This window comes from Pongo pygmaeus, chromosome 3 (genome assembly GCF_028885625.2).
Source record: "Pongo pygmaeus isolate AG05252 chromosome 3, NHGRI_mPonPyg2-v2.0_pri, whole genome shotgun sequence".
Taxonomy (NCBI): domain Eukaryota; kingdom Metazoa; phylum Chordata; class Mammalia; order Primates; family Hominidae; genus Pongo; species Pongo pygmaeus.
Genome location: NC_072376.2, coordinates 196,654,319 through 196,670,608, shown reverse-complemented (window position 1 = coordinate 196,670,608; position 16,290 = coordinate 196,654,319). Strand labels below are relative to the sequence as shown.

Genomic DNA, 16,290 nt, shown 5'->3' with positions numbered 1-16,290 from the left:
TCAACTCTTACTTGCCTGCCAGTTTTCAGAGACTCTGAGCAATGTGTCTGCCCTGATGATTTCCTTGGGTTGTTGAGTTCTAGACTCCTTCTACTTTACATCTACTTTACTTAGAGCAAATCCAAAGATTTCTTTAGTGTAGAAGGAAAACAGAGGTCACTCTGTCAGCCCCCAAACCTTGAACCATTCATCAACAGTAAAAGTCTTAGCAGAATTCTACAATGAAAGACAATTTAAAAAAACCACTCAGGAAAACAGTATATTTACGATACTTTTAAAAGAAGGTCTTAATCTTCTTTTTCAATCAGTATTAGACATACTGTTCGGATCTGCCAAAGTCTCTCACTTTATCTCATGGGAAAATGTCTGGCGCTGGGGACTGGGAAGGAGCCTCTGGCTCTAGCCATGGTCACTTATACTACTGCCACACTGTCTTTCCAGAGAACACTTTAGAAACTTCACGGCTCCCCTATCACTTATGCATCACACATCAATACTCCACACACATACCACTCTCATCACACGGTAACACTCCATACAGATGTGTCTGTTTCTGAGCTCTGTATTCACGCCATGACCAATCTCTTAATTCCTCCACAAATTCCCGCTATTTTAGCGGTTTAACAGATTTGTAGGGCAAGTCCCTCTCCTTGTTATTCTTTTCCAAAGTACCTTGGCTATTCTTTGGCCTTTATTTCTTCATTAACTGCATCAGTATCCATGAAGAACCATGTGGGTATTCTGCTTGGAATTCCATTGACTCTATGGTACATTTTAGAAAGAATTGGCCATCTCCACATTATTAATTCTTCCTCTGTATCAGCAGTTGGCAAACTATGGCCTGCCCTGTTTTTGTAAATAAAGTTTTATTGGAATGCAAATACATCATTTATTTACATTTTATCTATGGCAGAGCTGAATAGCGGCAACAGGGATCATATGGCCCACAGAACCTAGAATATTTAACATTAATATTTAATTATAATACAATTACATTATATTGTAGTATAATTTGATATAATATTTAATATATGGTCATTTATAGGAAAAGCTTACGGACCACTGCTCTACATGGATGTAATAAATTCTCCATGAATTTGCTTTTACATTTCTTCTGAGTAGGTTTTGTAATTTTCTCTATACTCTACTGTTTATTTTTGTTAAATTTATTTCTTGATATTTGATATTCTTTGATACTGTTGTAATTATCTTAATTAAATGTCTAGGTGTTTCTGGTTGGTGTAAATAAATGCAACAGACTTTTAGATATCATTCTATTCACCCACCTTGCTAAACTCTTACTATTTGTAATAACTTACAAATTTTTTAATGTATGCAATGTCACCTGTAGATAATGGCAGCTTTACTTCTTTCCAATCTTTTTGCTACTTTTTTTGTTGCCTTATGGCACTGTTTAGGAACTCCTAATACAATGTTGAATGGAAGAATACTGAATGTCTTGTGTTTGATTTTAAAGAAAATGATTCTAATGTTTACCTATTTATGATCACATTTACTTTAAGTCATTCTTTATCAAGTTGAGGAACTTCCTGTCTCTAACTTACTGGGATTTTTAAACATGAAGGAACACTGACTTTTCTCAATATTTTTCTCAATCTATTGAGTTGACCAAATGATTTTTCTCCTTAATCTGTTAAAGTAATGAATTACATAAATATATTTCCTAGTATTAAAAATATTCTTAGACATTTTGACATGGTCAACATGTATTTTTTTAATTCACTGTTTTCTAATATTAAAAAACCTGCCAGGTGCGGTGGCTCATGCCTGTAATCCCAGCACTTTGGGAAGCTGAGGCGGGTGGATCACCTGAGGTCAGGGGTTTGAGACCAGTCTGGCCAACATGGCAAAACACTGTCTCTACTAAAAATACAAAAATTAGCTGAGTGTGGTGGTCTGCACCTGTAGCCCCAGCTACTCTCCAGCTGAGGCAGGAGAACTACTTGAACCTGGGAGGCAGAGGCTGCAGTGAGCCAAGATCGTGCCACTGCACTCCAGCCTGGGTAACCGAGCGAAACACTGTCTCAAAAAAACAAACCAAATAAAACAAAACCTTGGTACAATTCAACATAGTCAACATGTATTATCTTTTTAATACAGTGTTGGATTCTATTCACTAATATTTTTTAGTCAGGATTCTTGCATCTACATTCATAAATGAAACTGGCCTGGCCTGCGATTTTCCTTTTGACAGTATCTTTGTCTAGTGTTGACATTAACATAAAATTAGTTGTGGAAGTGTTCTCTCTTTTTCTAGTGTCTGGAAGAGTTTGTATAAAATTGAGATAATTTCTTCTTTGAAAGTGTGGCAGAATTTGCTTATAAAGCATCCAGAACTTATATTTTCTTTGTGGATAGATTTTTAATCACTGCTTCCATTTTTTTTTAAAAGAGTTATAGGATTTTCTATCCTTTTTATCTTTCCAAACATCCATTCTAGTAGATTTTCCTAGACGTAAGTCCAAATTGTAGGCATATACTTTTGATAGTATTCAATTGTTTGTTCCTGTCACTCAGGCTAAAGTTCAGTGGGGTGATCATAACTCACTTCAACCTCATAACTCTGGTGATCCTCTTGTCTCAGTCACCAGAATAGCCAAGACTATATAGCTATGTGCCACCATGCTCAGCTAACTTTTTTTTTTTTTCCCCACAGAGATGGGATCTTGTTATGTCACTCAGGCTGGTCTCAAACTCTCGACCTCAAGCTGTCCTCCCACTCTGGCCTCCCAAAGCACTGGGAGTGTGTGTGTGTGTGTTTGTGTGTATGCATTTATTATTTATTTTTTAATTTTTCATAACTGATTGACAGAGTCTCACTCTGTCACCTAAGCTGGAGTGCAGTGGTGCAATCACAGCTCACTGCAGCCTCTACCTCCTGGGCTAAGGTGATCCTCCCACCTCAGCCTTCCAAGTAATTGGGACTACAGGTGCATGCCACCATACCTAGTGAATTTTTTTTTTTTTTAACTTTTTTTGTAGAGACAAGGTCTCCCTATGTTGCCCAGGCTGGTCTCCAACTCCTGGAATCAAGTGATTCTCCCACCTCAGCTGTAATTATTTTTTAAATCTCAAATTTACCTGTAGTTCTGTCCCTCATTAGTTTTATAACATTCTTTATTTGTATATTCTCTTCATTAATTTTGCCAGAGCTTTGTTTTTCCTTTCTTTTTTTTCAAAGAACTTTTTGCTCTACTGAGCTTCTCTCTATACAATGGAGATTAGATAGCAGTCAAAAAAAATGAAATGCAATTTATGGATGAACCTTTGCATTATGATATTAAGTAAAAAAACTTAAGTCCTATAGTTTTAGTAATTATTGATATCTAGAAATTTAGAATTTCATATCATGACACACTAGAAATGAAGAAGCAACCAAAGACACAAAGTTCTGTTTGCATCTATAGTTGTAAAACTCCAATTCAGCTTTGGAAGGCTTTGACCCATAACAGTCAAAGACTGCAATGCTTCTCCATGACATTAAAGTAGGTCAAAGTCAACCAAGGGTTTGAAATTATTGCTAATGTTGAGTTAAAAACTCGAGAGTAAAAATGTTGGCTATTCAGGTTACAAACTCAGAGCAGGTCATTTCTGCTTGTAACTCAATCTTCCATTTCCTCAGGCTACCTTCCACCTGCTGCAGCCCTACTCTCCAGCAGGCTCCTGCCCATCTGGACCTTTACTAATGGAGAGTCCTGGGCCTCTCACCCCTGTGAAGCTCCACTACCCACTTTAAAAGCCAGTTCAAGTGCCACCTCCTCCATGAAACCTCTCATGACTTCCCCAGGAAGCACCGCTCTCGTAGACCTGGAGTGTCTGGCTCATCTCCTTTATGAAACCAGCACAGTGTCTAATTATCCTGTATTCACTGCTGTGGCAAATGTAAGGCCTAACATTAAACTCCACATTGAGCAAACACCGGTCCTACTGAACGTGAAGGTTTCCTTCTATCAGGTGGGATAAGATAGAGATATGTAATACATTTTGTTGCTTAAAGTTTTATTACTGGTGTCAGTTTGATTCTTGAAATTCATTCACTTAGTTTCTAAGTTCCATCAAGGATCAGTAGTTCCAGTCAGCTGGACGATTCACACTTTCCTGACAGTACTATACATGACATGATCAAATAACAACTCTGGGTCAAAAAGAGCAGTTTATATCATAGACAAGATTTTCTGTTAGTTTCAGGAAGTGTCTAATCCATTTTACATTCCCATCCAAAGGGACTGAAAGAAAACAATGTTTTGGCATTTGTAATATTAGTATTTCAGCTATGTGGAAAATTCTATTTGCTACTACATATGGATATGAATACACACTCCTAAACCAAAATATAAATTCTACTCTTGAGAAAGTAAATCAATTTCATATGTATGCAGATTCTTGAAAATTTCAGTAGTATTTAGGTGCCAAAATAATGGAAATAGTTTCTTTAAAAATACTGTTTTGTTTGTTTTGAGATGGAGTCTCACTCTGTCGCCCAGGCTGGAGTGCAGTGGCACGCTCTCGGCTCACTGCAACCTCCACCTCCCATGTTTAAGAAATTCTCTGCCTCAGTCTCCCCAATAGCTGGGATCACAGGTGCACGCCACCATGTCCAGGTAATTTTAAAAATATTTTTAGTAGAGACGAGGTTTCAGCATCTTGGCCAGGCTGGTCTTGAACTCCTGACCTCATAATCCACCCGCTTCAGCCTCCCAAAGTGCTGGGATTACAGGTGTGAGCCACTGCACCCAGCCAAAAATACTCTATTTTTTAATCAGTGATTTCATCTTTTTTTGGTATAGCTATTTGTAGGGTGAAAGGGTAAGGGAGAATGTCAATAACCAAAGTGTAATTTTTCTTTAAGATAAGAATGAAAGTGAAAATTTAGTAGCATAAAAATTAGCAATGTATTTCACAATTGATGTGGTTAATTAACCTTAAAAGATATCCATAGAAAACCCAAACAAAATGTCCCACTTATGCCAAAAGTTATACTGTACTTATTTGCCAAGTCTTACGCTGAGATGGAGAAAAATATGGAGGAGAAATTATGACTACCTCCCACTTCCCCTTTGGCCACACCCTCACCCCCACTGGCCACGCCCTCACCCCACTGGCCACGCCCATCCCCTGCTGCCACACCCACTTTCCCAGCTTCCTTGTTCCTTCAACATTTTTGGTTTGGGAAAAAAAAAAGGGCCTATAACAGTGGGAAAAATATGTTCCAAGCTGTAGTAAAACATTTAAAGACTTATGCGCAAAACAGAAGTGTAAGTTGGGTACCTTCTACGTGGCATGCTTTAAAAAAGACATAAGCCCCTCCGAGATGACAGACCCTGAGCTGTGTACCTGCTTCTCAGCTTGCTTCAGAAGCTTCTGGAACCTCTCGTCCTCCAGCACGCCTGGTGGCAGGTCAGTCACTCCCTGAGCTTTCAGTTCCTCCAGCTTCTGCCGCAAGTCCCTCAGCGCCTGCAGCTCATCATTGAGGCGGCTCTGCCGGGTCAGAGATGCCTGAAGGTCCAGTTCTAAGTCTAGAGATGTCCGCACTGGGCATTCCTGTGCTGTTCTTCTAAGGACTGACTGGCAAACCGTCTGGATAGTTAGAAACAGAATGACGAACACCCTGGTTATACAGGCAGTGGTTACCCCACTTTCCCTCCTTCCCGGCACATGATGGATGGTGCTTCCTTGTGCCCTAGAAGCCAGGGCCTAACGGGCAGGAGCAACTCGCTCTGGCCCATGGCAGGTGAGTGGGAGAGACGTGCCTTACTTCTGGCCGAAGCCTGTCAAGGCCAGCGTGAGAGGTGCACATTTCTGTCCCCTACTGGAGGGAGAGCAAAGAACCACAGAGGGAGGCTCCATCAGCATGGGCCCTGGGTGAGAGCAACATGGAGCAGGGCCTCCTGCCAACCTGCAGTGAACCAGCAGCTAGGCAAGAAATAAACCTTTATTGTTTTATACCACAGAGATTTTTAAAGTTGTTACCATAGTACAGCCTGGCTTACTCAGCCTGACCAATTGATTGCATGAAGCCTGCCTCGTGTAATAAATAAATACATTGCAAGACACTTCTGTTTCCTTCATTTCAGGACACATAACTTTTACCATGTCCATGACAGTCGGCCTGAATACAGCTGGACAATGTTGCTAAGTTTTGACTATCTCCTCTAATCAGAATGCTTAAACTGAGTTGCCTTCCTTGATTTCCCATTGTGTGCTACTTACTTTCACCACTGAATCACTATGGCTCTTCCCAGGGGCAATCTTAACCTATTCATCAAGCAATAATTATTGAACATATATGAATAAATGTCTGCTGGGGCTGTGCAGGCAAAGTACTAGGAAGAGAAGACACAATCTCTGCCCTTGAAGACTTCGGCTGCAGAATGACATGAGGCCTTAAGCGAGAGGAAGCTGTGAGTGAGCGCAGAAGTGCACAGGAAGTCAGGGAAGGGGATGGATCACTCAGGGTCAGGGCACATTCACTTGAGGAAGAGATTTTAAACAAGGCTGGGTGAGAGGTGAGACTCTACCAGCAGAAGGGAACAAGGAGGTATTTCTTGCCTAGATTATCGGCAGACGGAATGCAAAATAAGTGATCACTAATAAGAACTGTTACTATTTGATATGAGTGAGGAGGGACTCAAATTTGACAAGTACTCTAGTTTGAAGATCTAGAATAACGGTAGTGCTCATGCCAGATGGAAGGGAGGGGGCCTGTCTGTCCCTATGCTGATTTCAGAGCCTTAGCCCAAGTCAGAATCACTCTTATTGTGTCCTCCTGTTCTTCCTCCACATCCAGTACATATTGCATGGTCTTCCGTAACATTCCTATTATTAGGTTCCCTTTATTCAACTTCTACCCTCTCCTCTCTACAAATGCATTAATCAGTAAGAATCATCTAGACACACATTATCTTTGACTGTATTACTTACTTTTCAGAATCAGAAATCTTTCCTAGCTGTCATGCACACAGAGCCTAAGGACTCCACATACAAGAGTCTCTGGTAAATGTTTAATAACTGGCTCTCTCTGGGAGAGAAGAAAGCACTGACTTGCAGGGTTGGCCAGTTTCTATGTGGTAAATACCCCTACCATCATTCAAGCTATGACTGTGATGTCACTGTCACTCCAATTTAACTGGCAAGAGACGAGCACAATTGGCTCTTGTGAGCCAGCGTGAGTAGGGTGCAGCACACCACTGCCAGTCGGTACCCCTCTAACCTCATCACTCACACACTTGGCGCTTTGCTCTTCTATTCAGGCGAATCTTTTACTCATCTTTGCAGATACTTTTGTCCTCATACACCTCTATACCTTGCTCATGCTGTAATTCCTAAAGCAGAGTACCATTCCCCACTTGTTCCTATCAAACCACATCTGTCTACTTTTAAAAACCATTTAAAACCATCTCCTACACATGCTTCAGGATTAACCTTTGTCTGTTTCAAGTAGTCCTAATAACTAAGTTTATCAGTAACCCAACCGTTTCTCAGCTCCACTCAATTCATAAACACTTTTGGTTAATATTTATCTGAAGAGTGAAACTATCCTCTGAGAGTATGAGCTGCTTAAGAAGGCAGGCGACTTAGAAAGGAGTTGAGAAGACTTTTCATTCAAGATGATAAAAATTTAGGTGCTTTTAAAGCATAAAGTTTGGTAACCTGAAAAATTGACATCTCAGAATTTCCTGAAAATGATGAATGCTGAATAAATGCCAGCACATCTCATCTGCCTTTAGAAAAATGAAATATGCTTTTATGCCTTTCAAGTAACCAGGAAGTTACACCAGGGGCACCCACTGCTGCCTGGCCAGGCATCTCTTACTCTGCACATGGCAGCATGAGACCAGAGTGGCCCTGGTGACGACAACGCTTCTGATTTACCTTCCCAGCCTCCATGCCTGATCCTCCCGTCCACAGTGCCAAAGCTGTTGGCAGAACCTGACACTCCTCATCCCATGTGTCCCTGCTCCCGTATCATTTTATGCCACCTACCCACAGCACCCAGTATCCATCACACCCCCACCCTGCCCCAAAGCTACCATTTTCTTTTTGAAATTGTATTCAAGTGTCGAGACCCCCCACCTGCTGCCAACTGAGCCTTTCTGACTCTCTCAGTCAGATGGGCTCATTCCCTATCGTACCCGGCACAGCTGTGACAGTCCTGTGTGTATTGCGTCCTCCTCTAGACCACAGACTTCTGAGGGCGTGAGTTCGCCATCAACAGAGCTCAGCACATGTGGTGCTCTGTACTCACCGAACCACACATTTTAAGCCAAAATGATCACAGTAAACAAATACTTTCCTTTAGTATTTCAGCTGTTATCAAGTAAACAGGAATTTCTGAACTACTTGAACAGTCCAATGTGTTAATTCATTTATTCTCTTAGACTTATCCTTAAAGCTCATGCAGAGGCCCATGACCTCCAGGAAAATGCCACCTGAGCTGCCCACCCACATTAGTTTTAACCTTCTAAAGATATCTGTTTAAGCAAGCTACAAAAACTGTGTGTTCCTCCTTTACCAGAATGTGTGTCCTTCAGAAAAGGTACCAGGTCTTACACCCCTTCCCACAATCGCTCAAGACCTGGACATGGTATGCAGAGTCATCAGAAATGTGTTCTACCATCGTCTGATACCCCTGCAGGCTCAGCAGGCCCCTTCTCCAGAGATACTGAAACTGCATTTCCAGCCTTAACCATCACAGGTTCCACACCAATGATGACTAAATGCCCTCACACCCCCCCATCTCCATAGTGGCCACGGCATCTGTGTCTCTGTGTATCCCAGTGGCTGCATTCAGTAGGCCAAGCATATGGAGCACTGACATTCACTCTGTGGTTCTGGAGTTTGTGCTGCACAAGTGACAATTCTGGACTGGTCCAGGGACAGTGGGACGTGGCTGAGGGAGTACATACCCTTTTGACCCTCAAACTGCGGCGTTCGGTGGAGTTTCTCACAAACAGTGATTTTTTAGCCAGGGTTGAACTGTCACTGTCACTCCGATTTAACTGGCAACAAAAGATTAAAAAAAAAAATCACTGCATATCAGAGTGCAAGTGGAAGATTGAGATTGAGACATCTACCAAGTAAAGCAGGTAGTGATAGTTAAGAGAGTGCAAGTGGAAGATTGAGATTGAGACATCTACCAAGTAAAGCAGGTAGTGATAGTTAAGAGTTTATTTCTCTAAGAAAATCCCCTCAAACAAGTTTTTCCTGTTCTGTTTTGTTAAATAACTTCATTTTCTTAAATTACTTATTTATGTATTTTTTTTTGAGACAGAGTCTCACTCTGTCACCCAGGCTGGAGTGCAGTGGTGTGATCTTGGCTCACTGCAACCTCTGCCACCCGGGTTCACACAATTCTCCTGCCTCAGCCTCTGTAGTAACTGGGATTACAGGTGCACGCCACCATGTCCAGCTAATTTTTCTATTTTTAGTAGGGATGGGGTTTCACCATGTTGGCCAGGCTGGTCTCGAACTTCTGACCTCAGGTGATTCGCTCTCCTCGGGCTCCCAAAGTGTTGGGATTACAGTCATGAGCCACCATGCCTAGAAATAATCTGAATAGCTGCCTTTTGGTAGTGGCTATTAAAAATCATATGTTTAAGGTACTTACATATTTTTTGAAATAAAATTATCCTTTGTATTTTTAGCTAATACATGATATTTGTTTCTTTAAAGAAAGGTCTGCATAAAGCAGAGCTCAAGGTCAGAGTTGAGACACAGTCTGTGCTATCCAGAACGCTCTCACCCAGATAGCCCACACTCACTGTCTCACCTGCTTCAAATCTTTACTGAAATGCAGCCTGCCCTGAATCCTGCGTATCACCCCAACCCCCTGCACTACTGTTGTCAATAGCATTGATCCCCTTTCAGGATACTTCATAGCTTGTTATCATATTTACTGCTTGTGGTCTGGCTCGATTCACAGGAATGTAAACTCTACAATGGCAAGGCTCTTGGTCACTTGTTTCTAGATGAATCCCAAGTATCTAAGAAAGTGCTTAAAAGCAGGTGCTTAACAAAAATGTGTTGAACTGAATGAATAAATTTAGAATTTAAAAAGTATTTCTAACCTAGTTTATAATATTATGTCTATCTTACCAGATAAATCAGAAATACTTCTAGAAGTAGAATTTGGCAAATTGATACAAATCTCATAATTTTCTTCACAGAACTATGGATATGATTCAGTGTTTATAAGCATTATTAAAAGAGGATTTTTGCTCTAAAATGCAATTCACAGTTCTCAGTTCAACAAGACTAACAGGGTTTGAAGGACATATGATATAGAATAGAAATATGCAGACCACATATATCTCAAAAAACCACTTTATGTTTCTAAATACAGACCAAAGTCCAAATAACATACAAATACTCAGCACTCAGATCCTTAAACTTCACTTACTTGCCAAATAAATCACATTGGAACCAAGGAGACACTCAATTTGACGGAAAAACAAACAAACTAAAAGGGACCATAAGCGCGTGATATTCTACATCTATTTTATAGCATTTCTAGCATTTGTAGTTGTCATGTGAAGACTCCCAGTGCACAGTCTCTTGTCCTTTGCAGGCCACTCCCTACCAGCAGGGAAGAAGCTGCAGTCCCAGCGCCTCACCACGAGCACTGCCACCTTACCCTGCAGATGTACTGGTTCCGCTCTCCTGGAGAAAAGGTCTGTGAGCGCACTATCACGCTGCTCCTCACAAAAGGATGCTGTCTAGAGCTCAGGCTGCTGCGCTCTTTGGGGCGAACTGCCATATTGTCATTAGTGGCTTCATCAGTGTTTGTCTCTTTGTCAACCTATAAGAGAAGTTAACAATTTGTCAGGAGCTGAAAGATGTGTAAACACTATGTTTCTTTCTTCTAAGAAAGAAAAAATATCTAATGTTACAACAGAGACTCGTGGAGCACTATGGCCACTCCTAAGAGAAAGGCTTTGCATTACAGACTATAGTACTTCTGAAGTACTTCTGGGGAGAATTTCTCTTCAGTTTTCTACCAAGAATGGTTTTGTACTACGTTCTTAGGAAGTTCTGCACAGTAGGCCGTGTGATATCTGTCCAACAAGCACCATAAATAGAGGTGCTGCCTCCAAAAGGTCGAACATAAAAATGAAGGTTTAGATTTAAAGTGATTCTATAAAGAATCCTATTTGGGTATATACCATCATTAAACTTTATTCAACTTTGTGATTACATTGTTTCCCAAATAAATGATAAAGATAATTAAATACAAGAAAATGAAATATACCACAAACTTGTAGGTTTAAATAGAATATGCAATTATACATGTATAAACATAACTGTTGTGATGCTGAGTTGTATTTTTACTGGATCTTTAGAAATGTAACAAAAATAAAACTTAAGTAAAAATGGAAGTTTCTCAAAATACAAACTCAGTAGGCATAGGCAGATATCTATTTTTTATCTTATAGGTATAATTTGATTCCACACCTGCCTCTTGATGAAAGTTTGCTCCTTTGAGAAAGGAAGTTCTCAGGGCATAATATTATTTTCTCAGGAATACAAAATTATAATTTTCTAAACTCTATTACCAATATCCCCAGAGTGTAAGCATCCTTGAAGCTTGAAAATATTTTCCCCATATGGGGTTGACAGTCTCAATACATCTCTCACTTAATTAGCAAAGTTACCTGTTTAATAACTTGGTTGGCACTTGTGCTTAAACTAAGTCACCTGTCACTTTTCTAATCAGGGCATCACCTAACCAAAATGAACTTTAAATGTTTACTTCATGTTTGAAATGGAAATAAAACTTACTACATATACGGAATTTGACACAAGACACCCTGTTGTTCTCCAAGGAATTCAGAAAATACTTTTAATATTCACAGAATATTTATAGAGATTTAAAGTAGCTAGCACTATTTCTCTTCTTATATATTCTCCAAATATAAGTGGAGAATATTTTGGGCCCATTTTAAAACGTTAAAGCATTTATGATGCTTCTTAGAGCCTATTCCCACATATGCCTTTCACGATCAGCTTTTGGCACAAAATCCTGACATGGAATTTACACCTAAGGAGACAAACAAGCATCTCCCTAGTCCACATGGTGCCTGTAAGGTATCAGTTTTAAGACAGCACAGCAGAATAGTCACCAGTGTTGGTATTCCAGTAGGTGGCTGACTTCTGAGGTCTTTGGCACAGTTGTTTTCTTTCCTGTTCCCGTCTTCGTTCATCTCAGGCACACTAGTGCATGAACTTAAATCTTCTGTACAGCTACTGTCCTCTGGCAATTTAACTTCAGTCTCTTTTTCAGCCACAATTTCATCAGAGGCCTCTCTTAGCATTGTTAGCCTATGGTAAAACAAAAACAAAACACACTTTTGGTAGGCAGGCATGCTCCATGAACACGCAACCTGGGCATGCTAAGTTTTTATCTGGGAAATAAACAGACTCACACATAATGAGCCAAGCCATTTCTTTGGCTGGGGTTTTTAACTAAATGTCTCATAAAAAAAAAAAAAAAAAAATCCTCACTTCACCCTCTAGTAACTTGCAGCAAAATCACCATAATGTGGTACTAAAAAGTTAAACTCATGAAATTTAACCTAATTTCTAGATATTAAAATAGACATATTCTGAAAATCACATATAGAATTTAATGTTAGCATTTAAAAATACTGACACTCACTATAAAATAACTTGGTATTCGTTGTTCATTTATTGTAAAATTAATCATGTAACAGTGAATAAAGAAATAAGGATTTTAAAATACTCATTTTATTGAGTGTACTCAGAGTCTAGCAGGGAGAATCCTATGTTAAGGAAGTTTTTCTTCTAAACTAGCAGAAGGCTCATTTTTAACAAAAGCCCTGGCGTGGGCTGAAGTGGCATTATAAGTGGTATAAGTGGTGCTCCAGAATATAAATACAGCTTATATGGAATATATAAAGCAGGAGTACTAGGATGGTTTAGAACATCTCATACTTTGTTGAGTTTCACGTTCTCCGAACACAAACATTCTTTCCATTGATAACTAAATGTTCAACTTTAATTTGATCGGTGACACAATGACAAACTGGCACAGACTAGTTAATAAATGTCTACCCATGAAGTGAACACAAGGGGAACCATTCAGGACTACTATGAGTTATAAATTCCTTTGTTTACATATTAAGTGTACTGTTTGGAAATATGTGTGAAACAAATTGTATTTTACATATATGAGAATTACTATTTAAAGATACTATAATAAACCTTATAATCACTCTCATATTTATTTGTTTTGCAGTGCTGTGATTTTTATTCACTATTAAGGACTTTTTATAAGGACAAAATATATCTGTATCTTTTTACATCACAGCAGAAGCTCTTCCTTCCAAATGTCCATGACTGCGTTATTTATGACATACCATGTCACTCTAAGTTTCTAAAAAGTTTTCTAAATACACACATACAAATGCATGCTATATATGTATATGCACATGTATTAACAGTAGTTCAACCAAACATAACAGTATAAACAACTATATATTAAAAATTAACTCAAATGATTTTACAGATATACTTAAAAAGTGAAATATTCACTAAAATTTGTTTTAAAAGAAAACAGTACAATCCAGGAAGAAGAGCTCTTTATATATAAATGAACCTGGACAATAACTGTAATAACTTCCCCCTCTGCCTCCCCTTTTTAAAGGATTGGGTATGGATACAGGGAAGGACACAGAAAAAGAAGGTAAGAGTGGTAACAAACAGAGAAATGGGTACTCAGAAGTTGTTTTTTAAATACCTGCTTTGTCTTACTAGAGCCTAAATGGTACTTCCAGGTAGTTAAAAGAAAAATAGAGTCACTTTTAAAATTATCTATAACTCTACAATAAGCTACCATATCTTTCAAAATCAAGTTTAGACTAAAAAAAAAAAAAAAAGCTCAGAAAATAGTGTTTTAAAATTACTTGAAACAAGAACAAAGAATCTGGCTAATGTTTTAACTTTGCTCATAATCTTGCCATTACTTCCTTAACTCTCTAATGACCAAGGAAAGACTTTTCCTAGCATAGCTTCCTGAATGTGCAGTGCATTCCATAATTCTGGAATAAAACATGAGCCTACAAAGGTTTCATTGTAAGCCGTGTAAACACATCATCTTTGAGTTCCCAATAGCAAAAGGAAATAACTGTTTAACCAGTCTCCATCTGGACCCCTTTGCTCTTCTTGTCCTGATTCTTCTTCTTCTTCTTGTGCTAATTCTTGTTCCACAGCTAACAACTCAGCTGATGTTCTTGCAAGTAAGGCTGAAACTGCATCCTGGGGAATGTAAAGCATATGGCAATTAACATCATATACTTATAGAAATAATTTAAAAACTCATCAGATGGGAATTTACACTTCTATCTGTAAAGAAGACTCAACTCTCCTGCTGAAAACAAATATGGAAGCTGAATAAAATAGAACCCAAAACAAACAAAACATCTCAGATGTTTTAAAGCAATGAAGAGCAACAAAGGCAATCAGGACTAGAGGGCCAAGATCCCAGGCAGAACAGAAATATAATAAGGTGAGCCATTGCCACTCTTTTCCCTTAGCGTATTTGTCAATTCTAGTGGTGAGGTACATGGGCTAAACAGACTGTGGCTGCCTAGAAAAGTGTCAGTGTCAGTAGGATGGGAAGACTAAAATTGAGTTCAGGACTACCAAGGCAGTCAACTCACAAGAGGTTAGAGAAAATGAACTGTAAAGTGAGCTCAATATTCTGCATGATATTCCTGTCATGGCATTTGCCATTCCTAAGCTGCCTATATGCAGAGCAAGAAGCTGAGAAACAAAGCAAAAAAAACCAGCTGCTATCAGGCTAAAATAGTAAGCAGATATTTCCATTATCCCATACAATCTCATGGAGAGCAAAACTGGAATTCAGGTCCCCACATGATTCAGGTAAGCTACCCATATTGTCATTTGCCTTTCAGAAGAATATAAAATCCTCTCTGGCGGAAGATATCAGTTATCTTCATATGTAATATCCAGTATTTCATTAGGACCTAAAGAGTGAAAGTCAAGAGAAACAATAGCTAAATAAGGCAGACCCACAGATGATCCATACACTACAGGCATTGAGAGAAAAATTTAAGTTTTTATGAATAATATGCTCAAAAAACTGAATGAAATGATAAAGAATTTCAGTAGTATAAACAAAAAGAAAATTACATTAGCATATTAGAGTGAAACTGCTGAAAAATCAAAAAGAAGAATCTTACAAGCAGTAAAAGAAATGATGCTGTATGAACCAACAATTAAGTTGTCCTCCAAAAGCTCAACAGAATCAATGGAAGCTAGATGACAATAAAATGATATTTTTAACATGTTCAAAGAAATAACAGCAGGCTTAGAATTCTGAATATGCAGCAAAAAAACTATCCTTCACAAATGAAGCTGAAATAGATACTAACAGGTCTATACTAAAAGAAATATTAAAGGGAATTCTTTGAGCAGAAGCAAAATGTCTCAAATGGAAGCACAATAATGCAGAAGGAAAAAAAATATAACAAAAGGGTAAAAATGTGAGGAAATCTGAATGAATACTAATTGTCAATGAAACAATAATAATATCTTGTGAGATTCAAAATATATGACAATAATAGCAGAGAAGGAGGAAAGGGAATAAAATGGAGTTAAAGTCTTTGAAAATCTTTGCATTGTCTGGGAAAAAGTAAAGGAATTAATTTATGGTAGTTTTTAGTAAGTTAAGAACTCATGCTATAATCTCCAGGGAAACTGCAAAAAATAAAAGACTGCAGATCTAGTAGAGGGGAAAATGAAAATTTAAAAATAATTAATTCAAAACAAGGAAAGAAAAAGAATAAAGATGGAATTAAAAGAAAACAAATAAGAAGATAATAGGCTCAAACCCAAATATATCAATAATAGCATTAAAAGTAAATGAGCTAAATATTTCAATTAAAAGATGAAGATTTTAAGACTGAAAAATAAATCAAAACCAACTACATACTGCTTATAAGTACAATACTTTAAATATAATATCTCAGAAAGGTTGAAAGTAAAACGATGAAAAAAGATAAACCACGCAAACACTAACCCAAAAAGGCTGATACATAGCTTTACTAACACCAGACAAAGTAGATTTTAAAACAAGAGGTATTGCTAGAGATAAAAAGGAACATTACATAATGGTAAAAGGTTCAGTTGAACAGAAAGATGCAATGCAATGCTAAAGGTAAATGCTAAATTTACTTTACCTAATAACAGACTCAAAAAGCAATACTTCCAAGTCTAAATAGACTGAAG

At 38.4% G+C, this 16,290-nt stretch overlaps 1 protein-coding gene across 2 annotated transcripts in view; it reads right to left on the bottom strand.

Moving 5' to 3' along the window:
• WWC2 (WW and C2 domain containing 2) overlaps nt 1–16,290 on the bottom strand; it is a 213,005-nt gene that overhangs the window by 23,731 nt on the left and 172,984 nt on the right. For both annotated transcript variants that reach the window (XM_054484284.2, XM_063664319.1), the window contains 5 exons: nt 14,174–14,295; nt 12,141–12,339; nt 10,655–10,819; nt 8,928–9,020; nt 5,356–5,598 (listed from right to left, as the gene is read on the bottom strand). In XM_054484284.2, coding sequence (XP_054340259.1) covers nt 5,356–5,598; nt 8,928–9,020; nt 10,655–10,819; nt 12,141–12,339; nt 14,174–14,295 — 822 coding nt within the window. The remainder of the gene's footprint in view (nt 1–5,355; nt 5,599–8,927; nt 9,021–10,654; nt 10,820–12,140; nt 12,340–14,173; nt 14,296–16,290) is intronic.